Genomic DNA, 26,739 nt, shown 5'->3' on the forward strand with positions numbered 1-26,739 from the left:
GCAAATTTTTTTACAAAAATTAAACAACTTTTCAATTTTGTGCCTAATAATAATAATAATAATAATAATAATTTTAGACAAAAAAGATGAATTTGTAATTAAAAAAGATGAATTTTCTAGCAAAAAATGTGAATTTTCAACAAAACAGTTCATTTAAAAATGAGATTTCAACAAAATAGTTACATTTTTAAACAACGAGATGAATCTTCAATAAAGAAACTTTTTTCAGCAAAAAAAAGTTCTGCAAATTTTTTTACAAAAATTAAACAATTTTTCAGTTTTGTGCAAAATAATAATAATTTTAGACAAAAAGATAAATATGTAATTAAAAAAGATGAATTTTCTACAAAGAAGAATGCATTTTCTAGCAAAAAATGTGAATTTTCAACAAAAAAGTTAATTTAAAAATGAGATTTCAACAAAATAGTTACATTTTTAAAGAACGAGATGAATTTTCAACAAAGAAACTTTTTTTAGCAAAAAAAAGTTCTGCAAAATATTTTTACAAAAATTAAACAATTTTTAATTTTGTGGCAAATGATAATAATAATTTTAGACAAAAAAGATGAATTTGGAATTAAAAAAGATGAATTTTCTAGAAAGAAGAATTAATTTTCTAGCAAAAAATGTGAATTTTAACAAAAAAGTTAATTTAAAAATAAGAGTTTAACAAAATAGTTACATTTTTAAACAAAGAGATGAATCTTTAATCAAGAAAGATTTTTCAGCAAAACAAAAAAAAGTTCTATAAATTTTTTTACAAAAAATTTAAAAAATGTCTTATTTTGTGCTAAATAATAATAATAATAATAATAATAATAATAATAACAATAATTTTAGACCAAAAAGATGAATTCCTAAATAAAAACAGCTGCATTTTTACTTATAAAAAATGAAATTTATACCATAAAAGATCAATTTTCAACACAAGACGAATATTTAACAAAAAATTTTAAATCAAAAGGATTGTTTTCAACTAAATAAATTTAATTTCCTACCAAATGATGCAAATTATATACAAAAAGATGAATTTTTCTACCAAAAAGTTGTATTTTTACCTATATAAAAAAATTCAGCATAAACCATAAGGGATGAGTTTCCAAACAAAAAAGACAAATATTCAGCAAAAGAGTTAGAAATAGATTTTTCTCCAAAACAGTTAATTTTTCGGTAAAAAAAAAGATCAACCCAACTGTTTTGGGTTCAAAAGTGTATTATTTTGGCCGAAAATTTAACTGTTGGGTTAAAAAGTAACATTTGGTTAAAAATTCAACTGTTTTGAAGAGGAATCGCCTTTTTTCTGGAAACTTCATCAATTTGGTTAAAAATTCAACTGTTTCTAATTGAATTTTAATTTCCTTTGTTTTAAAATTTGACCATTTAAATGAAAATTTAATTATATGTTTAAAAGTTTCTATTTTTAAGGTTCAAATTCAACTAATTGGCTTTAAAATTTTCCTTTTCTATTTAAAATTTATTTTTCTTGTTGCAGAAAATTCGTCTTTCTTGGTACAAAATTTAAATTTCTTCTACAAAATTCGTTTATCTCTTAATAATGAAACAGTTTTTTGTTGAATTTTAATCTTTTTTGTTTGAACATTAAACCATTTGGTTGAAAATTTAATTATTAGAATTAATCTTTTTTCAGCTGAATGAGAAATAAAAATTTATCCACTGACAAAAATATAGTTAAAAAATGTAGTAGGCGGTTTAATTCCCGCTAGACTATACTCGAATTAAATACAATTTTTTCTAAATGTGCTCTTAATCTTCAAATTTTCTTTACAGGAAGGGATTTTATATTTGGATAGACCCAGTCAAATAAAAGCGATCGAAAAGACTTTTGAAGATAATAGAAAACCGCTGGTAAAGCACTACAGTAAACCGAACGTTTTTCCTGTCGAAATATTACCTGTTTTTCCTGATTTTTCGGTAAATTACTTTGCAGTTTAGGTACTTTTTAAATTTTTTCTTTATACATTTTTCCAAATTTATATTTTCAAATTTTCCAGATTTGGAAATATCCATGCGCCCAGGTTATTTTTGATTCTGATCCTGCACCAGTAGGTAAACCGGTTGCGGAACAAATTGAACACATGTCTCAAGCAATGATTCGGTAAAGTATTTTCTTTTATTTATAAACCTCGTACATATTCAAGTTTGCTTAAAAACTTGAAAATTTGGAAAAATCATGGAATTTTAAAGAAATTACTCGACTTTTTTGTCTTTTGTCTTCTTGTCCTTTTCTTTTACTTTTTTTTGTTTAAAATATTTGAAATTTCTTGGGAATATTTGTGAAATCGTTAAAGTCTTTTAAATTTTTTTAAGATTTTTGAAATATTTGTGTAAGATTTGAAATCTGTTGCGAAATATGCAAGAATCTATTCAAATTTTTGTAAAATATCTTAAGTTTTTGCTATATTTTTATAAATTTTATGAAATCTTTGAAATCTTTTGAAATATTGTGAAATCTGTTGAAATCTATTAAAATTGTTATAAAATATTTGCGAAATTTAAATATTTTATGCGGAACCTTTGAAATCTTCTGAAATATTTTTAAATATTTTGAAATCCTTCCAAATCTATTAAACTAAGGTAAGTCTGATTTTTTTTGCTAAATCTTTGAAAACTTCTGATATATTTATGATAGGTTTGAAATGTTTATAGAAGAACCGATAAAGTTTTTAAGACCTTTGTTGGAAAATCTTTGATTTTTTCCTGAAATATTTGGGAATTTTTCGAAATCTTTGAAATATTGATGAAAACGTTTGAAATATTTGAAACCTTTTAAAAAATATTTTGCAATCTTTGTAAACAAAATTTGAAGAAATTACAATCTTTTTCCGACATCTTCCAAATTTGCTGAAATATTTAGAAAATTTTCAGAAATAATTTTAAATATTTCGAATTCTTTGAAATATTTGAAATATTTTAGAAGTCTTTGAAATATTTTGAAATCTGTGAAATATTCGAAATCCTTAAAATCATTAAAATCATCAGAATTTTTGTGAAATCTATTGAAATCTTCGTAAGAATTGAACAATTTACAAAATTAATTTTTGTTTGAAAATCTTTAAAATTTTCTGAAATGCTGTGAAATCTTTTAAAACCTATGTAGATTTTTGTAAAATATTTGAATTGTTTTAAATATTTTTGAAATATTTGAAATTTCTAGAATCAATGAAATATTTAAAACCTTTTGTGAAATATTTATAAAATATTTGAAATGTTTGCGAAATTAAAAAAAAAATATGCGAAATATTTGAAATCTTCCGAAATATTTTTAAATCATTTAAAATCCTTAAAATATTTATGAAATCTTTTAAAATCTTTGTAAGACTTTGACATTTTTGCTAAGTCTTTCATAGTTTCTGATATATTTATAAAAGCTTTGAAATTTTTGTAAAAGAACCGATAAAATATTTAAAAGGTTTGTGAAATCTTTTTAAAAAAAAATGGAAAGATTTACAAAATTAAAATTTTGTTTACAAAATCTCAAAATTTGTCTGGAATATTGTAAATTTGGTTTAAAGTCTTTTAACATCCTTGTAAAATATTTTTAATATTTGTTGAAATGTTTCAACTTTTCTGAAATCTTTGAAGTAATTATGAAATCTTTTGAAATTTTTGAATTCATTGAAACGTTTAGAATTTATGTCAAATGTTTAAAACATTTTGTGAAATCTATTGAAATCTTTGTTAAATATTTCAAATCTTTGAAATTATCTGAAATATTTTGAAATCTTTGAAATATTTATGAAATCAATTGAAGTCTTTAAAACCTTTTAAGAAATATTTTGCAATCTTCGTAAAAAAATTGATAAATTGAAGAAATTTAAATTTTGTTGTGAAATGTTTCAAATTTGCTGAAATATTTGTCAAATCTGTTGAAATCTATTAAAATATTTTTAAAAATTTTAATTTTCGCGAAAGCTTTGAAATTTTCTGAAATAATTTGAAATATTTTGACAACAATGAATTGTTTAAAATATTTTAGAAGTCTTTGAAATATTTTCAAATGTTTAAAATTTTCTCAAAGGCTGTGAAATCTTTTTAAACCTATGTAAACTTTGTAAAATATTTTAAATATTTTAAAATATTTTTGAAATAATTGAAATCTTTAGAATCAGTGAAATATTTGAAACCTTTTGTGAAATATTAAAAAAATATTTGAAATATTTGCAAAATTTAAAAAATTTATGTGAAATATTTGAAATCTTCCGAAATATTTTTAAATCATTTAAAATCCTTAAAATATTTATGAAATCTTAAAAAATCTATGTAAGACTTTGACATTTTTGCTAATTCTTTGATATTTTCTTTGTGAAATCTTTTTTAAAAAAATGGAAAAATTTACAAAATTAAAATTTTTTTTTACAAAATCTCAAAATTTGTCTGCAATATTGTGAATTTGGTTTAAAATCTTTTAAGACCTTTGTAAAATATTTTAAATATTTGTTGAAATGTTTCAACTTTTCTGAAATCTTTGAAATAATTTTGAAATCTTTTGACATCTTTGAAATCATTGAAATCATTGAAACGTTTAGAATTTATGTCTAATCTTTGAAACATTTTGTGAAATCTATTGAAATTTTTGTAAAATATTTGAAATATTTGCGATATTTAAAAATTTGTTTCGGAAATATTTGAAATTATTTGAAATATTTTGAAATCTTTGAAATATTTATGAAATTATTTGAAATCTTTGAAATATTTATGAAATTATTTGAAATCTTTGAAATATTTATGAAATCAGTTAAAGTCTTTAAAACCTTTTAAGAAATATTTTTCAATCGTCGTAAAAAAAATTGAAAAATTGGAGAAATTTAAATTTTGTTGCGAAATCTTTCAAATTTGCTGCAATATTTGTCAAATCTGTTGAAATCTATTAAACTATTTGAAATTTTTTTAATTTTCGCGAAAGCTTTGAAATTTTCTGAAATGATTTAAAATATTTTGACAACAATGAATTGTTCAAAACATTTTAGAAGTCTTTGGAATATTTATGAAACCATTTAAAATTTTTTAAATTTTCTCAAAGGCTGTGAAATCTTTTAAAACCTATGTCAATTTTTGTAAAACATTGGAAATATTTTTAAATCTTCAAATTGTTTTAAATATTTTTAAAATCATTGAAATCTTTAAAATCAATGAAATATTTGAAACCTTTTGTGAAATATTTATAAAAAATTCGAAATATTTGCGAAATTAAAAAAATGTATGTATGAAATTTTCTGATTTATTTATAAAAGCTTTTGAGATTTTTGTGGAAGAACCGATAAAATATTAAAAAGTTTGGTAAATCTTTGTAAAAAAAATGGAAAAATTTACAAAATTAAATTTTTGTTAGAAAAATCTCAAAAATATTCTGAAATATTGTGAATTTGGTTTAAGATATTTGAAAATATTTGAAAATATTTTGAATATATGTTGAAATTATTCAACTTTTCTGAAATATTTTGTAATCTTTGAAATAATTATGAAATCTTTTGAAATCTTTGAAATCATTGAAACTTTTAGAATTTATGCCAAAGCTTTGAAACATTTTGTGAAATCTATTGAAATCTTTGTCAAATATTTGAAATATTTGCGATATGTGAAATCTTTGAAATTATCTGAAATATTTTGAAACATTTAAAATATTTATGAAATTATTTGAAATTTTTGTAAAGGAACGGATAAAATATTTAAAACCTTTGTGAAATCTTTGTAAAACAATAGAAAAATTCACAAGATTAAGATTTTTTTACAAAATCTCCTAAAATTTCTGCGAAAACTTTGAGCTTTTCTGAAATATTTTGAAACCTTTGAAAATAACTATGAAATTTTTTGAAATATTTGAAATCATTGAAATGTTTAGAATTCATGTCAAATCTTTGAAACATTTTGTGAAATATATTGAAATCTTTGTCAAATATTTGAAATATTTGCGATATTTCACATTTTTGTTGTTGAATCTTTGAAATTATCTGAAATAGTTTAAAATCTTGGTAATATTTATGAAATCATTTGAAATCTGTGGAAATCTATTGAAATATTTCAATTTTTTTTATTTTGCGCGAAATCTTTAAAATTTTCTGAAATAATTAAAAATATTTTGAATTCGTTGAAATGTTTGAAATATTTTAGAAGTCTGAAATATTTATGAAATCATTAGAAATCCGTGAAATATTCGAAATCCTTAGAATCATTCAATTCTTCAGAATTTTGGAGAAATCTATGGAAATATTTGTAAAGAATTGAAAAATTTACGAAATTAATTTTTTTAGCGAAATCTTTAAAATTTTCTGAAATTTTGTGAATTCTTTTTAAAATCTATATAAAATTTTGTAAAATATTTATAAAACATTTTAAAATCTTTGTAAGTCTTTAGCATTTTTGTTGAATCTTTGAAATTTTCTAATATATTATTTATGAAAGCTTTGAAATGGTTGTAAAAGAACCGATAAAATATTTGAATGCAATCTTTGTAAAAAAACTAAAAAATTTAAGAAATTAAAATTTTCTCACGAAATCTTCCAAATTTTGTTGAAATATTTGTAAAATCTGTTAAAATCTATTAAAGTATTTGAAATTTTTTAAATTTTCGCGAAACCTTTGAAATTTTCTAAAATAATAAAAAGTATTTTGAATTCTTTGAATTGTTTAAAATATTTTAGAAGTCTTTGAAATATTTATGAAATCATTTAAAATCTTTAAATATTTTGAAATCTTTGAAATATTCGAAATCTTTAAAATCATTGAAATCTTCATAATTTTTGTTAAATCTTTTTGAAATCTTTGTAAAGAATTGAACAATTTCCGAAATTAATTTTTTTTTTGCGAAATCTTTAAAATTTTCTGAAATTTTGTGAATTTTTTAAAAATATATATAAATTTTTGTGAAATATTTGAAATATTTGAGATTTTTAAAAACAAATTTCTGTGAAATATTTGAATTCTTCTGAAATATTAAAAAAAAAATTTTAATCTTTAAATTGTCCTAAATGTTTTTGAAATCATTGAAATCTTTAGAATCAGTGAAATCTTTCAAACCTTGTTTTAAAATATTTGAAATATTTGCGAAATTTAACAAATCTTGGCTTAACATATTTATGAAATTTTTAAAAATCTTTGTAAGTCCTTAAAATCTTCGTAAAATCTTTTCAATATTTGTGAGATTTTTTAGAAATGTTTGAAATCTTCTGAAATATTTTAATATATTTTAAAATCTTTGAAATTTTCTGAAATATTTTTAAATCTTTGAAATAATTATGAAATATTTTGAAATCTTTGAAATCATTAAAATGCTTAGAATTTATATCAAATCATTGAAACATTTTATGAAATATATTGAAATCTTTGTCAAACATTTGAAATATTTGCAATATTTAACCTTTTTGTACTGAAATCTTTGAAAATTCCTTTTTTAAAATGAAAAATAATAAAAATCTTGTTTGGTGGAAACTTAATTTTAATTATTAAAAATTCAATTTTTCTGTTAAAAATTCTACTATTTTGTTACATATTTATTTTGTTAGGTTAGATTTCGCTGGTTGTTAATCCGTTTTTTTGTTGTTATTAAAAATTAAAATTGAGCTATTCCATATTTGGTTCAAAAGTTATGTTTTTTAGTAGAAAAGTTTACTTTTTACTTTAAAGTTTAATTAATTGGTTGCAAATTCAACTATTTGGTTAAAAATTTAATTATTTTCTTGAAAGTTCAACTATATTGTTAAAAAAAAAGTCATCCTTTTATCAAATATTCAACTACTTTGTTGGAAATTAATTTTGTTTAGTTGAATGTTCATCTCGATGGTTAAAAATTGAACTATTTTAATAAAAATTCATTCATTTTCGGTTGAAAATAAAATTTTTAAACTGACTATTAAACTTTTCCATTCTTTTTTCATAAATTTATCTTTTTCAGTTAACAATTTCACTATTTGGTTAATTTTTTTTTGTAATTGAAAGTTGAACTTTTGGTCGAAAATTGATATTTTTTTGGTTGTAAACCCGATTATTTGACATAAAGTTGAACTACTTTGTAAAATAATACATTTTTGCATCAAGGATTCATCATTCTAGTTGAAAATCCAAATATTTGCTTTTAAATTAATTTTCATGTTAAAAATTCTACTGTTTTATAGAGAATTCTTTTTCTTTTTGCTTTAAAATTCAACAACTTTATTGAAAATTAATTTTTTTCTAGTCAAAAAATATTTTTGTTTTTTCTTGGAGTTTTAACAAATCTGTTTGGTTAAAACTTTATCATGTGTCAGATCAGTTAGAAATTCGTCTTTTTTACAGAACATAAATCTTCTTGGTCGCAAAATAATTTTTTTAGTTGAAAATTTAAAAATTTTGTAGAGAAGTCGTTTTTTTTTGTTTAGTTTTGTTCAAAACTATTTTTTTATCAGAGTTTTTATCTAAAAAATCAACTTTTTGTTTAGTATTCAACTTTTTGAGTTCAAAACTTAACTGCCTACTACAAAACGAGTATTTTTGGCTTAAAAATTCATCTATTTGATTGAAAATAGATCTTTGTAGGCTGAAAGTTCAACTATTTAGTTAACCAGGGATTTTACAAATTAAAAAAAAAAATCTTCAAGTTTGAATTTTACAGTTTAAAAAAATAATTAGTTGAAGTGCTGTATGTTTCAATTATGACATCATTCAGTTTACAACGAATTAAACCGTTTCAATTGGAAAGTTTTAATAGTGAAACAAATGTGAACGCCCGATTGAAACTTTTTACTTTTAAAATAACTTTAAAATAATATATTCATAATTATTATTGATTATTGATTAATTTATTTATATTTATTAATTGCTTATTAATAATTATTATGCGGAAATTGATTAAATTACAGATATTGTTTCAGTCTAAAATTTGAGAATTTGAGAATTTTTCAAACTGAGAAAAAGATAAATTTCTTCATTTTCATAAATATTTGTCTGTTAATTTAAAATCAGTAATTAGAAAACAAATATTTAAAACTCAAATATTTAAAAATAAAAAAATAAACTCTGAACGTTACAGCCTTAATTGTTATATTAAAAAACTTTTAATTTATAAGTAAAATTATTGAATGTTGTTCTTTAAATAAATATTGAACACCTATTATTCTTAGAAAAAATCGAGTTAGTTGAAGAATACAGGTATTTCAAAGTTCTGAAAAGACTCAAAATGAATGTAACATTTGAAATTATTGACAAAATATACTATTCGTATCGAAATTTCGGGGCAAACCGCCCAAGATGGCCTTATTTAATTATATTTTTATTTTTAAAATTAATTTTAGTCGAATATTTAAAAATATTTCCAAAATTGTCAAAAACTAATTTGAAATATTTTAAGGAAATATCTTTTATTTTGCAGAATTAAAAGAAATGGTAAAGATTTTTGGAATAATTCTAATAATTTTTTCTATTAATTCAAATAATTAACAAACTTTTTTTCAAGAGTTTCGATAGTATTTCGTACGTTCTTTTCAGTGATCGTAAGCGTTTTTTTAAAAATTGCTAAAATTTGACATTGAAAAAGCAAAACTATTTTGAAAACAGATGATTTCCCTGAAAGAGAATGAAACTTCTCAATAACAAAAATAAAAAAACGACTTTCACTTTATTTATTGGCCTTCTGTTTCAAAAAATGAAGTTTCAAATTGTTTAGTTAAAAATTTTTGACATATTATTGCTCCTTTTAAATAAACAGATAAATATTTATGAATATTAAAAAAAATTTGTTTTTAATTAAAAAAATTCAAATTAAATGGGTTCAAAATAGAATATTTAGACTGAAACAATATTTGAATAGGATTTGAAATTAATAAAAGAGTTTAATCATCAATTTTATATTTAGAAATTATTTTTAAATTGATAATAGTTTAAAAAGTGTCAATCGGACGTATAATCAGAATCTTCTTGTAAAATATATTATTGTTTAATTTTCAACACTCGAACTAATGTTCAAGCCAACTAAACACTTCGTAAAATAGAAGTAAAAATATTTTTATTTTAAGTATTTTCAAATTAATGATTGTTTAATTTTTACGTATACAGCAAAACTTGTTTTTGTTTTGAAATATTTTTTAATATTCTCTTAGCATTATTTTATTTTAAATAAAAAATTTTTTTTTTAAGAATCTCAAGATTTTTTCATTATCTTAAAAATCTTTAAAATTGAATTTCTAAATCTTCCAAAAGCTATATTTTATTTTACTTAAAAAAATCTGAAACAACGTGTAGGTTTTTCAAGATTCCGAAATAAAATTCGTAAGTTTTTTCAAAGATTTTAAAACTATTTGAAATCGAAATAATGTAACTTCTAATTTAAGAAGAATTGTTTAGTTATAAAAAAAATGTCATCGCTCAATTTTTATTCTTCCAGTCCAAAATTTTTAAAAATAATTTGCAGCTCAGTTTTTAATTTTTCAAATGGAAAGCGGCCATCCTGATTATGTCTAATTAATCATTTTTGGTCGGAAATGGAATTTTTTTGTTAAAGATTCGTCATTTAAGATAAAAAATTTATATTTTATGGCAGAAAATCCATATTTTTTTTGTTCAAAATTAACTTTTTTTTTTTTTGAAAGTTAAACTGTATTCTAAAAACTTTGTCTTTTTGGTTTAAAAATTCTCAATGTGTATTTGTTAACTTAAAGTTATAATCCTATTTTCGTGAAAAAATACCCCTTTTTCCCCTATTTTGAGAGCATTTTGGGCAGGGAAGTCTGTAGCAATGCTGTTATTTATCAGAATTTAGGATAATTTTTTTTTTGTAATAATTTTTTTTAGAGGTGTGATGGACGAAAGTGGAGAACAGTTCGTTGCCTATTTCCTCCCAACACAGGAAACTTTAGAAAAGCGACGAAGAGATGTGGAAGCTGGAGTAAGTTACGTCGACGATGAGGAATATGACTACAAAATCAGCCGAGAGTACAACTGGAATGTAAAGAGTAAAACATCAAAAGGTTACGAAGAAAACTATTACCTCGTTGTCCGCGAAGACGGGGTAAGATTATTTTTTAATCAATCTTTAAAATTCTATTATTATATATACTTTTCTATATAATATATCCGAAACGGTGGCCGCTGGACCGGGAATTTTTTGAGACCGGAAAAAACCGGGAAATGACAGTGAATATATTTTTTTTACCGGGAATTTTACAAATAATACATTTTTGCATCAAGGATTCATAATTCTTATTGAAACTCCAACTATTTGCTTTTGAATTAACTTTCATGTTGAAAATTCTACTGTTTTATAGAAAATTTTTTTTTTTTTGCTTTAAAATTCAAGAAATTTTTTTGAAAATTTTTTTTTTCTGGCCAAACAATATTTTTGTTTTATCTGGAAATTTACCTATTCTGTTTGGTTAAAACTTTATCATGTATCAGATCAGGAAGAAATTCGTCTTTTTTACAGAACATAAATCTTCTTGGTCGCAAAATAATTTTTTTGGTTGAAAATTTAAAAATTTGGTTGAGAAGTCGTTTTTTTTTTGTTTTGTTCAAAGTTTTTTTTATCAGAGTTTTTATCTAAAACTTCAACTTTTTGTTTAGTATTCAACTTTTCGGGTTCAAAATTTAACTGCCTTCTAAAAATCTAGTATTTTTGGCTTAAAAATTCATCTATTTGGTTGAAAATACATCTTCGTAGACTGAAAGTTCAACTATTTAGTTATTTATCCGACAGGGTGCCGCTGTACCGGGAAATGACCGGAAATTTGTTGAGACCGGAAAAAACCGGGAAATGACTGAATATTTCTTTTTGACCGGGAATTTTACAAATTTGTAGAAAAAATAAATCTGTCCACGTTCGATTTCAACAGTTTTAAAATAATTAGTTGAATTTTTATGTTTTTCAGCGATGCTATTATTTATTTAGCTTACAATGCGCAATTCAAAATTTTTTTACTTCAAAAATTTTCCATTAAAAATTTTTATTTTTAAGCTTACATTTTTAATTTAAAGATTTTTTAAATGCTTTCTTAAAGACTTGAACAAATAAAAAATAAAAGCCTTTGATGTTGAAAATTGTTGATGAAAAACATTTTTATTTAATAAATAATTGTTTTCACATTTATCTGTACTTTAAGTAATAAAAAGTGAACAAAAACGATTTGATGACAAAACAATTTTAAATTAGTTCAAAATTTAAGATTTTTCCGATTTTAACGTTAAAACTTAAACGGTTTCAATTTGAAACTCTTGGTGATTACACAAATGTGAACTTTAAACTTTGAACATTACAAGTTTAATTTTTGTATTTGAAAAATGATTAATTTGTGGGGAAATTTTTAAATTTTGATATATAATTTACAAATGAACATTTGTAGAAAAAATTTGAGTAATTTTAAGAGATATTTTGGAGTTTTAAAAAAATTAAAAACTATCATGCAAATTTTAGAAAGTTTTGTTCAAATCTTCTAGACTCTTTTTTGAAAATTTTTGCTCTAAATCTTTTAAAAACTTTTTAAATATTCTTTTAAAATAATTTTTCAAAATAAAAAGTTAGGTTTAATTTTCCTAGGAATCTTAAGAAAATGTTTTTATTCTTTTGAAGCCTTTGACAATTCTTGAAAAGAATCTAATTTTTTTGTTTAAATTCTACGAAAATCGACATTTTGTTTTATATTAGGTTATTATTTCAAGTTTTACATTAAGTTTGAATTTTTTCAAAATTTGTATATATCTCTTAAAATTATTCAAATTTCGCCTAAAAATAATAAATATTCAATTGTTATTTATACATCCAAATTGTAAAGAAATTTTCTAAAATTTTCAGGATTTTAAGAAAATTGTCATAAAAATTCAATTAATTTTGACAAACATTTAGAAGTTCTGAAAAAAATTCCAAAATAATTTTAAATTTAAAACAACTTCTAGATTTCCCAACATTATGAAATAAAATTTTGAAGCTTTCTAAGGATTTTTAAACTATTTAAAAAGAAAATAATTGAAAATTTTAAAGTTTTCTTCATTGATTTTTTAATTTAGAGCATTGAAAATGATAACCTGGATTTTAATTTTTTTATATTGAAAAATGTTAGTACCTAAAATTTTATAAGCGTAAATTATTGAGTATAACATTTTTTAATCAAAAACTTTTAAATTTCAATTTAATTTAATTTAAATATTAGGTTTTTATTTCAAGTTTTACATTAAGTTTTAATTTTTTCAAAATTTGTATATATCTCTTAAAATTATTCAAATTTCGCCTAAAAATAATCAATGTTCAATTGTTATTAATACATCCAAATTGTAAAGAATTTGTCTAAAATTTGCAGGATTTTCTGAAAAATTTTAGAAAAAAAAAAATTCAATTAATTTTGACGAGATATTTAGAAGTTCTGAAAAATTGTCAAAAATAATTTTAAATTTAAAACAAATTTAAAACAACTTCTAGATTTTGAAATAAAATTTTGAAGCTTTCCAAGGATGTTTAAACTATTTAAAAAGAAAATAATTGAATTTCGAATTTGAGAAGTGGTCAGTTAAATTTTTTTCAAATTTTCAATATTTGATGTTTCTAGCTTAAATATTATTAAAATTAAATAATTTTGAAAATTCTAAAGTTCATTGATTGATTTTTTAATTTAGAGCATTCAAAATGATAACGTGGATTTATATTTATTTATATTGAAAAATGTTAGTACCTTCAATTTTATACGTGTAAATTATTGAGAATTTAAATACAAAATTTTTAAATTAAAAACTTTAAAATTTAAAATTTAAAAGTTCAAAATTTAACAGTTCCACTTTGAGTGCTTTCATTTGCAACTCATTTTTTATTATCTCAAGTGGAAAATTGTTTAGCTTCAGTGTTCCATTTTTTTAAATTTCATTGATCGTGAAAAAACCGGGAAATGACCGGGAATTTATTTCGACGATTAAAACGGCCACCCTGTTTTTCTAAAATGTTTAACTTTGATTTGACGTTTTAGTTATAAAAAAATGATAAATAAACATGAGAGAAAATCATATTTTAAACAACCTCTTTCTTAATAGATTTTATGCTTTCACGATTCACGATTTCTTTTTTGTAAATATGTTTTTATGAAATAAAACGGATATTTGAAATATTCTTTAAATTTTCCATATGGATCATATTGAATGTAAATTTTCCTAGAAGCAGCTACTAAAAGCCTTTCTTTCTAAATTAATATTTATATTAATATTAATTAAAACAATAAATTATTTGAGTAATTTTAGTAGGATGCTTCTAAATTTTGATTTTTATTTTTTTAGATTTACTATAATGAGTTGGAGACTCGAGTTCGTTTGAGTAAGCGAAGGCAGAAATTTGGTCAAGCTCCAAATAATACACGTTTGGTTGTTAAACATAGACCGCTTACCTACGCCGAATCGAAAATGCATCGTTTCAGGGAAAAACAACTGGAGCCTCAAGGATATGATGATGAAAACGAGAGCGAAGAAGAGGAGGAAGAACAATTCCAGCCTCAGATGCAAGGAAATGGAGAAGGTTTGTACAGAAATTAAAATATATAATTCTCGAATCTGAGAAAAAATTCTTCTAAATAAAATTAATGAAAATAATCTATTGAATTCAATATGAAACCACCTTAAATTCTTGAAATTTCAAACGAAAATATATAAAATTTCGAAAATATAATGGAATTTTCAATAAAAAAAAAGATTTTCTACCCAAAGAGAATTTTTAATAGAAAAATACGAATTAAAGGAGAAAATTAATTAATAAAAATAAAAAATAAGTTATAAAAATAGACGTGTTTTTCAAAAATTAGTTAAAGATTTAACGAAATGTTAAAATTTCAAGACAAAAAATAAGATTTTTTTTTAAGACAATCGAACTTTAAAAAAAAGTTACTTTCTAAACAAGAAAGATACATTTTTAACGGAAAGGATGACTTCTGACATAAAAAAATGAATTTTTAATACAAAAGCATGAGTTTTTAATAACATGAATTTTTGACAAAAATTATTACTTTAACAGAAAATAGATAAATTTTCCAAAAATAATTAGATTTATAAAGAAATAGTTGTATTTATAAGCAAACAAAAAAGATTGCTTTTCAATTAAATATTTGAATTTTTAAAACAAATTAACAAATTTAAAAACAGTTTATTTTCGACCAAGAAAAATCACGTTTCTACCATGAGTGATGAATTTTCAAGAAAAAGAGTAAAGTTTTTGAAAAAAGTCGAATGTTTTAGAAAAAAAGTAGATTTTTAAATTGGAGCATATGAATTTTTAATAAAAAAGATAATTTACAATCTAAAAAGATAAATTTCTAAAAGGATATGTGAATTTTCAACCAAAAAATTGACCTTTCAACAAACAAGAATAATTATCTACCCTGGAAGACGACTTTTGAACCAAATTTATACATTTTCTACCAATTAGTTGATTTTTCAATCATAAAGTTTCAACCAAAAATGGAATAAATTATTACTAAATTTTAGTTAAAAAATAGCTTTGAACAAAAAAACGAGTTTTCAATATAATTGTTAAATTTTTAACAAAAATTTAAAAATTTTAAATTCTAGATTTTAGAGAAAGGAACTACTTCAAGCAGTTTTTACAGTAGAAGTAGTATTTTAAAAAAGGAACATTTTTGAATTGCAATAGAGATTTTTTTACATTTTTCGTTACGAATTCATTCTTTTTTAGTTAAAAATTGAACTGCTTGGTTAAAAGTTAAACTCTTTCGTTAAAAATTAATTTTTTTGTTGAAGATTCATCATTTTAATTTAAAATTGATCTCTGTTTGAAAATGTAACTAATTTGTTGAAAATAAATTTTTTTAAATGAAAATTCAATTTTTGTTTTGTTTGAGAATTGACATTCTGTATTTAAAAATTAAATTATTATACGAAAATTTATGTACTTTCTCAACCGTTCGTCTTTTTTGTAGAAAATTAATCTTTATTAAAAATCCAACTTTTTGGCGTAAATTTGAACTATACCGATTAATGCTTCATTATTTTAGTTGAAAATTGATCTTTTTATTTTAAAATTCAACAATTTCGATGAAATTTGTCTCTTTTTAATTAAAAATTCACGTATTTTGTTAACAAAATAATTTTCTTTTAGAAAATGATTTTTTTTTAAGTTAATCTTTCTTGTTCGAAAAATTCTTTGCGGTTAAAAATTAAAATATTCCAGTTAAATATTTATCATTTTAGTGGGAAATTCATCGTTGAGGTTGGAAATAAAATTCTTTGGTTGAAAGTTAAACTCTTTTGTTAAAAATGAATTTTTTTATTGAAGGTTGATCGTTTTAATTAAAAATTAATTAATATATTATTACTTTGTTTGAAAATGTAACAAATTTTTTTTAAAGTTAATTTTTTTGTTGTTGAAATTACTTTTTTTAACTGAATATTTAACTTATCCTAATTGAAAATTCCATTGTTGTAGTAGAAAATTCATTTGTTTAGTTTAAAGTTAATTTTGTTAACTAAAAATGTCACTAACATTTTTGGTTAAAATCTATTATTTTTTTAGTTCAAAATGTAACTACTTGGTTGAAAATTTGTCTTCTTCAACAAAAAAAATTCAACTATTTCGTTAATAGTTATGTATTTTGTTGAAAAACTATATTTTCTGGTAAAAAAATTAATTTTTATATTTTAAAATTAATATTCTTCTTTGAAAATTTATCTTTTTTCTTGAAAATTCACGTATTTTGTTAAAAAATCAAGTTTTACTAGACAATGGTCTTTTTTCTTTGAAAGTTAATCTTTTTTTTTCAAAAGTTCTTCTTTTCTGTTAAAATTTCAAGTATTTTAGTTAAATATTTATCATTTTAGTTGAAAATTCAGCCTTAGTTTGGAAATAAAATTATTTGCTTGAAAGTTAAACTCTTTTGTTAAAATTGTTTTTTGTTGAAGTTTCATCGTTTTCTTTAAAAATTTATTTCTTTGGTAAAGAAATAAGCTGTTTTATAGAAAACTTTTTTTTCTTTGGATGTTTTTTGGTTGAAATTTTGTTTCAAACTGAAAATTTAACTATTATTCCTATTGCTTGAATATTTATTTTTTGGCAACAAGTGTGATTATTCAATTTTATTCGAAATTAATCACTTTGTTTGAAAATGTAAGTAATTTATTTAAAGTTTTTTTTTCTGGTTGAAAGTACTTTTTTAAACTGAATATTTAACTTATCCCAATTGAAAATTCTATAGTCGTAGTGGAAATTTCATCTTTTTGGTTTAAAATTAATTTTTCTAACTAAAAATGTCACTAACTTTTTTGGTTGAAAATTATATTTTTAGTTCAAAATTTAACTATTTTGTTGAAAATTTGTTTTCTTCAATTAAAAGTTCAACTATTTCCTTTAAATTAATGTATTCTGTTGAAAAACTGCATTTTCTGGTAAAAAATTAATTTTTTTATTTGTTTAATTGGAAACTTTTTTCTCTTTGGATGTTCTTTGGTTGAAATTTTTTTTTAACTGAAAATGTAACTATTATTTCAGTTTAATATTCCATAATTTTAGTTAAAAAATCATCTCTTTGCTTGAATATTGATTTTTTGGCAATAAGTATAATTATTCAATTTTATTCGAAAATTCATCACTGTTTGAAAATGTAACTAATTTTTTGAAAGTTAGGTTTTTTTGATGCAAGTATTTTTTCTAGCGGAAAATTTAACTTTATTCCAATTAAAAATTCCATAGTTGTAGTAGAAAATTCATTTGTTTGGCCTAAAATTAATTTTTTTAAACTAAAATGTCATTATAAGGTTTTTGGTAAAAATGATAATTTTTTTAGTTTAAAATTTAACGATTTGGTTGAACATTCGTCTTCTTTAATTAAGAATTTAACTATTTCGTTAAAATTTATTTATTCTCTTGAAATAGTGTATTTTCTGGTAAGAAATTAATTTTTTTATTTGAAAATGGAACTTCTTTGAAAAATTATCTTTTTGATTTAAAATTTAACTGCTCCAGTTGAAGATTCATAAATTTATTTGAAAATTTATCACTTTGGTTGAAAATTAAACGATTCTGTTAAAAATTAATTTTCTCAACTGATAATCTTTCTTGTTCAATAATTCTTCTTTTCGGTTAAAAATTATAGTATTTCAATTAAATATTTATAATTTTAGTTGAAAGTTTATCTTTTAAATTGGAAATACAATTATTTGGTTAAGAGTTGAACTCTTTTTTTTTAAATATTGTTTAAAAATTGATATTTTGCATTTAAAAATTAAACTATTTCTTTTAAAATTTATATACTTTGTTAACCATTTGTCTTTTTCGTAGATAATTAATGTTTATTGTTTAAAATACATATTTTTTATGTAAACTTCAACTATGCCGATTAATGATTCATCATTTTAGTTGAAAATTATCTTTTTATGTAAAATTTAAACAATTCAGGTGAAATTTGACTTTTTTCAATTAAAAATTGACGTATTTTTGTTAAAAAATTGATTTTTTGTAGAAAATGATCCTTTTTATTTAAAAGTTAATCTTTCTTGTTCAAAAATTCTTTTCGGTTAAAAGCTCAAGTTAAATACTTATCGTTTTAATTGAAAATTATTTTAAAATGTAACTATTATTTCAGTTGAATATTCCATATTGTTAAAAAAAATCATCTCTCTGCTTAAATATTTATTTTTTGACAATAAGTGTAATTATTCAGTTTTTTGTTGAAAAATGATACGCTTTAATCGAAAAATTCGCCTTGTTGGTAGAAGTTAATCTTCTTGGTTGAAAATTATTCATTTTAGTCAAAAATTCATCACTGGTTCAAAATTCAAGAATTCCAGTTAAATATTTATCATTTTAGTTTGAAAATTCATCTTTTTGGTTGAAAATTTAACAATTTGACTGAAATTAGTCTCTTTTTAATTGAAAATTCACGTATTTTGTTGAAAAATCGATTTGTTGTTGTCGAAAATGGTCTTTTTCTTTGATAGTTGATCTTTCTTGTTCTTAAATTCTTCTTTTCGGTTAAAAATTTAAATTTTTTTGTCAAATATTTATCATATTAGTTCAAGATTGATCTTTCAGGTTGGAAATAAAATTGTTTGGTTGAAAAATAAACTCTTTTATTAATAATTAATTTTTTTGGTTGAAGATTCATCGTTTTAATTGAAATTTAATTTGTTTGGCAGAAAGATGAGCTGTTTTATTAAAAGTTCGTGTTTTTTGTAATGTTTTTTGGTTGAAGATTTTTTTTTTAACTGAAAATATTTTTGGTTAAAAAATTATCTTGTTCAGTTGAAAATTCGTCTGTCTTGGTAGAAATAAATCTCCTTGGTCCAAAATTATTTTTATTTCTCAAAAATTTAATTATTCTACTTAAAGATTCATCATTTATCTTTTTGGTTTAAAATTCAACTATTCCAGTTAAATATTAAAAATTTATTTGAAAATTAATCACTTTGGTTGAAAATTGAACTATTTTGTTGAAAATCGGTTGTTTTTTTTTGTCAAAAATTAATATTTTCAACTAAAAGTTGGACTATTCCAATGTTGGTTTAAAAAAAACGATATTTTTCACTAGGAAATTAAAGTATTTGCTTCAAAATTTATTTATGTTTTAATTGACCGCAAAAATGGAAAAACTTGACCAGGAAAAACCGGGAATTTGAAATCGCCAACCTGATTATCAATATTAATATTTTTCTTTCAGCTGGTTCAGAAAACGATGCAGTTTCCCGGGCAACGTCTCGAGCTTCGAGTGTGGAATCTCGCCGGAAATCACGATCTCGATCTAAATCAAACTCACGATCCAGATCCCGCTCGAAATCTTACTCAAAATCCCGATCCCGATCTCGATCGCGTTCCAAATCGGCTTCGAGATGTGTCACTCCTAGAAAATCTCGTTCCCGTTCCAGATCGGTAGCTTCAAGAACTTCTTCATTTTCAGGATCAGGATCACATTCAAGATCTTCATCAAAAACGCTTTCGAATTCACCGGAACGATCCCGTTCGAAATCTAGATCCCGTTCGAAATCTAGATCCCGTTCAAAATCTAGATCTCGTTCAAAATCTAGATCAGTTTCGAAATCAAAAAGTTCCTCCAGATCAGGATCTGCCAGCGAAAATGAAAGCGATAGTGTTAGTAACCGAAGTGGTTCAGATTATTCCGACTAAGTTTTAAAAGTCAGATAAAAATTTTTCTTTATTTTTATTGTGGGTTATATCTCGCCAAAGTTGATTGCGTTTCGTATACAATAAGTGACTGATAGTTAAATTTTTGTAACGAGACGAAAAATATTTGATTACCTATTTTTGTTTTACATGATTTTTCTACATATGATAGTTTATTTCTTTAATTATCTCTAAAAATATCGAGTATATTTTGACAGTTCAAAGTTTAAATAGCTTCGTTTAGTTTTGTTGAATGTAGATTTAAGGAAATATAAAAAAAGGCAAGCTTATGGAAACGAAAAAGTCTGATTAAGCTACGATATTACTTAATTTTTGGCAGTTTGAAGATTATGCCTCAAGGAATTAAATTAGAGGAAAATACCTTTTAAAGGTTAATATTATTAAAAATCTATTGTCTGATGCTTTAAGTACCTTAATATTTGATCTTATAAATCTGTATTTTGGTACAAAATTTATTATACCTGACAGATTTATGTTTAACTGTTTGAATAAATAGTTGACTTTTCTCAAAAACTGTTGTTCAGTTATTAAAAAATGAAATCGATATTACTAATTTTAAAAATAGGGTATGTTAAATATTAAAAGTGGAATTGAAATCTTGAACGTTAGTTTCAGGATAACAATATATTCTACAAAAAAATATATCTTTTTCTTCATTACCTGAACAGTATTCCTAATAAATAAAATTGTTTTTATTTTACAAATATTTTATATATCTTTTATTAATTTATTTGGAAAAATAATAAAATGAAATAATTTTTTTCTTTGAAGTTCATTTTTTTTAATTAAAAATTCTGCCATTATATTTTTGGTTCAGAATTCTATTGAGGAAAATTACATTTTGGGTTAAAAATGATTAGATTTAAATTGAAAAATAAACTATTTGGTTGAAAATTCATATATTATGTTGAGATTTAGCCTGTTTTGCTACAAAATTGAACTAGTTTGTTATGAAATAATTTTATCAGTTGAAGATTTATCTTGAAAAAAATTCAATTATTTCATTTTTGGTTTTTAATTTATTTATTCTTGAATTTTCAAATATTTTTCACGGTAGCCGCTGGACTGTGAATTTTTTAATCGGGTATTTTACAAATTTGTAGAAGAAAAATCTGTTCACTTTCGATTTCAACAGTTTTTAAATAATTAGTGGAATTATTTATTTTTTTATTCGAAAATTAATAAAAAGTAAATTGAAACCAAAAATATTTAAAAGCAAAGAATATTTAACTAAATTGTTTGACATAGAAAGCCTGGAATTGTTAAAATTTCAAAGAGCCTTTAAACTTTCAACGTTATTTTAAGAGATATTTAGAAGTTTTAAAAAGATTAAAAATTGTCATGCAAATTTTAGAAAGTTTTCTGAAAATCTTCTAGAATCTTTTTTGAAAATTTTTGCTTTAAATCTTTGAAAAACTTTTTAAATATTCTCTTAAAATAATTTTTCAAAATAAAAAGTTAGGTTTAATTTTCCTAGGAATCTTAAGAAAGTGTTTTTTTTCTTTTGAAGCCTTTGACAATTCTTGAAAAGAATCTAATTTTTTTGTTTAAAATCTTCGAAAATCTACATTCTGTTTTATATTATACTATTATTTCAAGTTTTACATTAAGTTTGAATTTTTTCAAAATTTCTATATATCTCTTAAAATTATTCAAATTTCGTCTAAAAATAATAAATGTTCAATTGTTATTTATACATCCAAATTGTAAAGACATTTTCTAAAATTTGTAGGATTTTAAGAAAATTATCATCAAAATTCAATTAATTTTGACAAACATTTAGAAGTTCCGAAAAAAATTTCCAAAATAATTTAAAATTTAAAACAATTTCTAGATTTCTCAACATTTTGAAATAAAATTTTGAAGCTTTCTAAGGGGTTTTAAACTATTTAAAAGGAAAATAATTGAAATTCGAATTTGAAAAGTGTTCAGTTAAAAATTTTTTAATTTTTCAATATTTAATGTTTTTAGCTTAAAATTCCTTAAAATTATATAATTTTGACAATTTTAAAGTTTTGTTGATTGATTTTTTAATTTAGAACATTGAAAATGATAACGTGGATTTATATTTCTTATATTGAAAAATGTTAGTACCTTCAATTTTATAATAGTAAATTTTTGAGAATTTGAATACAAAAATTTTTAATTAAAAATGTTTACATTTTAATTTTAAAGGTTGAAAATTTAACAGTTCTACTTTGAATGCTTTCATTTGCAGCTCAGTTTTTATTACCTCAAGTAAAAATTTTGTAGCTTTAGTGCTTCATTTTTTAAATTTAATTAACCGTGAAAAATTTTTGCGAACCGGGAAATGACCCGGAATTTATTTCGTCGATTAAAACGGCCACCCTGTTTTTTGAAAATGTTGTTTAAATCTTTGAAAAACTTTTTAAATAATCTCTTAAAATAATTTAAAAAAATAAAAAGTTATTTTTAATTTTCGTATGAATTTTAAGAATTTTTTTTATTCTTATGAAACCTTTCACAATTCTTTAAAAAAATCTAATTTTTTTGTTTAAAATCTACGAAAATCGACATTTTGTTTTATATTAGGTTTTTGTTTCAAGTTTTACATTAAGTTTTAATTTTTTCAAAATTTTTATATATTTAAAAATTATTCAAATTTCGCCTAAAAATAATCAATGTTCAATTGTTATTTATACATCCAAATTGTAAAGAATTTTTCTAAAATTTGCAGGATTTTCTGAAAAATTAAAAAAAAAATTCAATTAATTTTGACGAGATATTTAGAAGTTCTGAAAAATTGTCCAAAATAATTTTAAATTTAAAACAAATTTAAAACAACTTCTAGATTTTGAAATAGAAATTTGAAGCTTTCCAAGAATGTTTAAACTATTTAAAAAGAAAATAATTGATTTTTGAATTTAAAAAGTGGTATTAAAATTAAATAATTTTGAAAATTTTAAAGTTCATTGATTAATTTTTTAATTTAGAGCATTCAAAATGATAACGTGGATTTATATTTTTTTATATTGAAAAATGTTAGTACCTTTAATTTTATACGCGTAAATTATTGAGCATTTGAATAGAAAGTTTTTAAATTTAAAACTCAAAATTTAACAGTTTTACCTCAAGTGGAAAATTTTTTAGCTTTAGTGTTCCATTTTGTAAATTTAATTGACCGTGAAATATGTTTGCGAACCGGGAAAAACCGGGAAATTATTTCGTCGATTAAAACGGCCACCTTGATTTCTGTAAAAATTCATTTTTGTTGTTGTTAAAAATTAAATTAATTGCTTAAGAGTTGAAATATCTTGTTAAAAATTCTTTTTATTGGTAAAAATTAAATCTTTTTTTTAATTAATTTTTTTTAAATGAAAGTTTAACTACTCCATTTTTGATTAAAAGTTGATCGTTTTTAGTTGAAAATTTAACTACTTGGGTAAAACTTAATTACCTTGTTGAAAATTCATTTTATTGGTAGAAAATTGAACAATTTCTTTTTTGTTTGAAGAATAATTTATTTAAATGAAAATTGAACTACTACATTTTGAGTTGAAAATTAATGAAATTAAGTTAAAAAATCAACTATTTGGTTAAAAATTCGTACATTGTGTTGATAATTCGCCACTTTTGGTAAAAAATTGAACTAGTTTGTTAAAAAATAATTTTATCAGTTGAAGATTCATCTTTATAAAACATTTAATTATTCCATTTTTGGTTGATTAATTATTTATAAAATTATTCAATTATTATTATTTAATTATTTCATTTTTAGTTGAAAATTTATCAATTTTAGTTGGAAATTTACATATTTCGTTGAAAAAGGGCCCTTTTAGTTAGAAAATTAAATTTCTTGGTTTACGTCCTTAAAAATTAATTTTATGAGTTTAATATTGATCTCTTTAGTTCGAAATGTAACGATATTGTTTAAAATTCATATTTTGGACTAGAAAATTCAACTTTTTTTTTAATTCGTTTTTTATGGTTAAAAATTCGATTATTTTGATTAAAAACTCATCTATTTGGGCCAAAATTTGTCTCCTTTGGTTAAATTCATCTGTTTTTTTATTTTAAATAAAAATTATATGAGTTGAAAGTTAATTTTTGTTGAAAAAGCAATTATTTGTGGAAAATTCATCTATATTTGATTGAAAATGTGATTATTTGGTATAAAATTCAACCAGATTCAACTGTTTTGTTACAAATTTATCTTTTTTGGTACAAAAATGCCTTATTGTTATAGAAAATTCGTCCTTTTTAAGTGGAAAATTAAACTATTTATTTTCCTAAAAAGTTCACTTTTTTGAAAATTAATTTTTGTTGAATTTCAGTGATTTTTATAGAACATTCGTTTTTTTTTGCTTTTTTTCTTTGAAATTTCAACTATTTTGTTGTTAAAACAACTAGTTGTTTAATTGCTATTTAATTTATAAAATCTTCTTTTTTAGAAAAAATCTTGGTTAAAGATTCACATTTTTTGTTTTAAAATTCAACTTTGTCGAAAAAATTTGGTTTTTGGTTGAAAATGAATCTTTTCCGATTTAATAGTCAACTGCATTTTAAAACATTCGACTTTTTTTAGCTTGTCAGTTCACCTATTTCGTTCAAAACTCGCCAATGAAAAAATGTTGAAAACATGTTTCCTTCGTTAAAAAAACGTATTTTTGGGTTAAAATTTTTATTTTTTGGTCGAAGATTCAACTATTTGGTTCAAAATTATCATTTTATTAAAAATTCATATTTTCGAGTTGAAAATTGACCTCTGGTTGAAAATTGCTCTGATATAGTTTGTTTAACATGTTTCCTTTCAGTTTTCTTCGAAATTCTCAAATTTTCTCGGAAAAATTGGCGTACGTCCAATATTTCCTGATGGCATTTTTTCTTATTTCGAAAACTACCAAACCAATTTTACAGTGGAATCAATCAATTTAAAATTTGTAGTAACTTTGAAACGTTTGGAGTTTGACCTTGTTAACATCACTTCCTGGTGATATAACATTTTTGTTTACGTTGTTTAACATAACCTAAAACATGGAAACACATCAGAAAGAACTAATGCGCATGCGCACTAGTATTTCACGAACAATGCTTGTCCGTGTGATACAGGTGCATGCTTGTGTTCCGCCGTTGTACTATATATATTTATTATTTATACCCTTTATATCTCTGATTTAATTAACTAAACAGTGATATTGAGAGCCTAAATAACTAAATTTTAATATTTTATGTTTAAAAAAGTTTAATACAGTCAAGAAATCACCATGGAAGTTATACGCTCGAGTAAGTATTTGTAGATAACCTAAAAGTTGTATCCAATCTGTTCACAGATTAATGAGAAATTTCCTCATTTTCTAATAGATTTTTAAAGTGTGGCTTGAAATATAAATAAATTTACAATGTTATCTCCTGAACTATCCATATTAATAATTAAGTTAACACAGAAAGATAATCCTTTTGAATTTTTATGTTATTGTTTTGCTTGACGTGACCTCAAAATTGAGAAATTTAGGTGCGATTTAGATTGAAAGTTTTGTTTAAGCAATAATTTTCAGAATAATTATCCTAAGATAGCTATAATTAGAATAAAAAGTAAACCTTTTTCAGAAGTAACGTTTCTTTTTTGTTATTTTCACTTTCTGAACACAAATCAACGCATCTTTTGAAAAATATTATAGATATTATGTATTAGGGGTTTACCGGAGTTAGAAAAATCAGGGTTTTATCTAAAAATTTAGGGATCCAGCTAAATGAGGGAGTTAAGAAAAAAATTTCATTCAGGTGTTACGTTTTTTCTAAATTGGTTATTAATTCAGGAATTTATAACACTTTCAAATCTGCTCGAAATTCCTAGAGCATTCTGTTCATTTGGAAAAATATAAAATTTAGGCTGAGAATTTGACTTTGTTTTTCATTAATTATTCTTTGTTTTATATGTTAGTCAGGGAATTTAAAACTGGTAAGGAAATGTTAGGAAAGACCTGACAGGGAATTTTCCATAGACTGTTTTTCGTTTAAAATTCATATTTTTTGGTTCAAAATGAAACAACTTAGTTCAAAATGAAGCTACTTTGTAAAAAATCAAGTTTTTCGGATGATTAATCGTCATTTTAATTAAAAACACGTCTTTTTTCAGAACTTAACTGTTTTGTCGAAAGTGAGCTATTTGTTGTAAAATTAACTCGTTTTTTATCATTCAAATTTAACTATTTCATGTTTGGTTTAAAATTGATCTTCTGCAGTTAAAATGTATTAGTTTGAAAATTCTTTTATTTGATTAAAAACTCGTTTTTTGTGGTACAAAATTAATTTTCTTGGTGAATACTTGATCTTTTTGGTTCAAAATTAATTTTTCTACCAAAAATTTAATTATTATGTCTTTAGATAAAAATTCATTTCTTTAGTGAAAAGTTCGTTTTCTCTTCTGATTACAAATTTGATTTTTTAACTAAACTGTTAATTATTCTATTTTTGGTATAAAATTGTTATTTATTAGTAGAAAAAAATTTTTTCTTTGATTGCAAATTCAGTATTTGGTTAAAAATTATTTTTTTTTGGTTGAAGATCCATCATTTTATTTTAAAATTCACTTCTTTTCCTGTATTTTGTTTAAAATTCTTCTGTGGTGGTAGAACATTAATCATCTTGGTGACTAACTGTTCTTTTTGGATTAAAATTTA

At 22.1% G+C, this 26,739-nt stretch overlaps 2 protein-coding genes across 3 annotated transcripts in view; both read left to right on the forward strand.

Annotated features, from left to right (window-relative positions):
- The window catches only part of LOC117172035 (RNA polymerase II-associated factor 1 homolog), a 32,705-nt gene extending 12,162 nt beyond the window's left edge, over positions 1-20,543 (forward strand). Inside the window, exons 4-8 of the mRNA XM_033359766.1 lie at positions 1,789-1,932; positions 2,013-2,116; positions 10,780-10,996; positions 14,236-14,470; positions 19,617-20,543. Coding sequence (XP_033215657.1) covers positions 1,789-1,932; positions 2,013-2,116; positions 10,780-10,996; positions 14,236-14,470; positions 19,617-20,080 — 1,164 coding nt within the window. The 3' untranslated portion in view covers positions 20,081-20,543. The remainder of the gene's footprint in view (positions 1-1,788; positions 1,933-2,012; positions 2,117-10,779; positions 10,997-14,235; positions 14,471-19,616) is intronic.
- A 4,614-nt stretch (positions 20,544-25,157) lies between these two features.
- Positions 25,158-26,739, forward strand: part of LOC117171889 (poly(A)-specific ribonuclease PARN-like) — a 74,738-nt gene continuing 73,156 nt past the window's right edge. For both annotated transcript variants that reach the window (XM_033359536.1, XM_033359535.1), the window contains exon 1: positions 25,158-25,342. In XM_033359536.1, coding sequence (XP_033215427.1) covers positions 25,324-25,342 — 19 coding nt within the window. In that variant the 5' untranslated portion in view covers positions 25,158-25,323. The remainder of the gene's footprint in view (positions 25,343-26,739) is intronic.

This window comes from Belonocnema kinseyi, chromosome 4 (genome assembly GCF_010883055.1).
Source record: "Belonocnema kinseyi isolate 2016_QV_RU_SX_M_011 chromosome 4, B_treatae_v1, whole genome shotgun sequence".
NCBI classification, from domain to species: Eukaryota; Metazoa; Arthropoda; class Insecta; order Hymenoptera; family Cynipidae; genus Belonocnema; species Belonocnema kinseyi.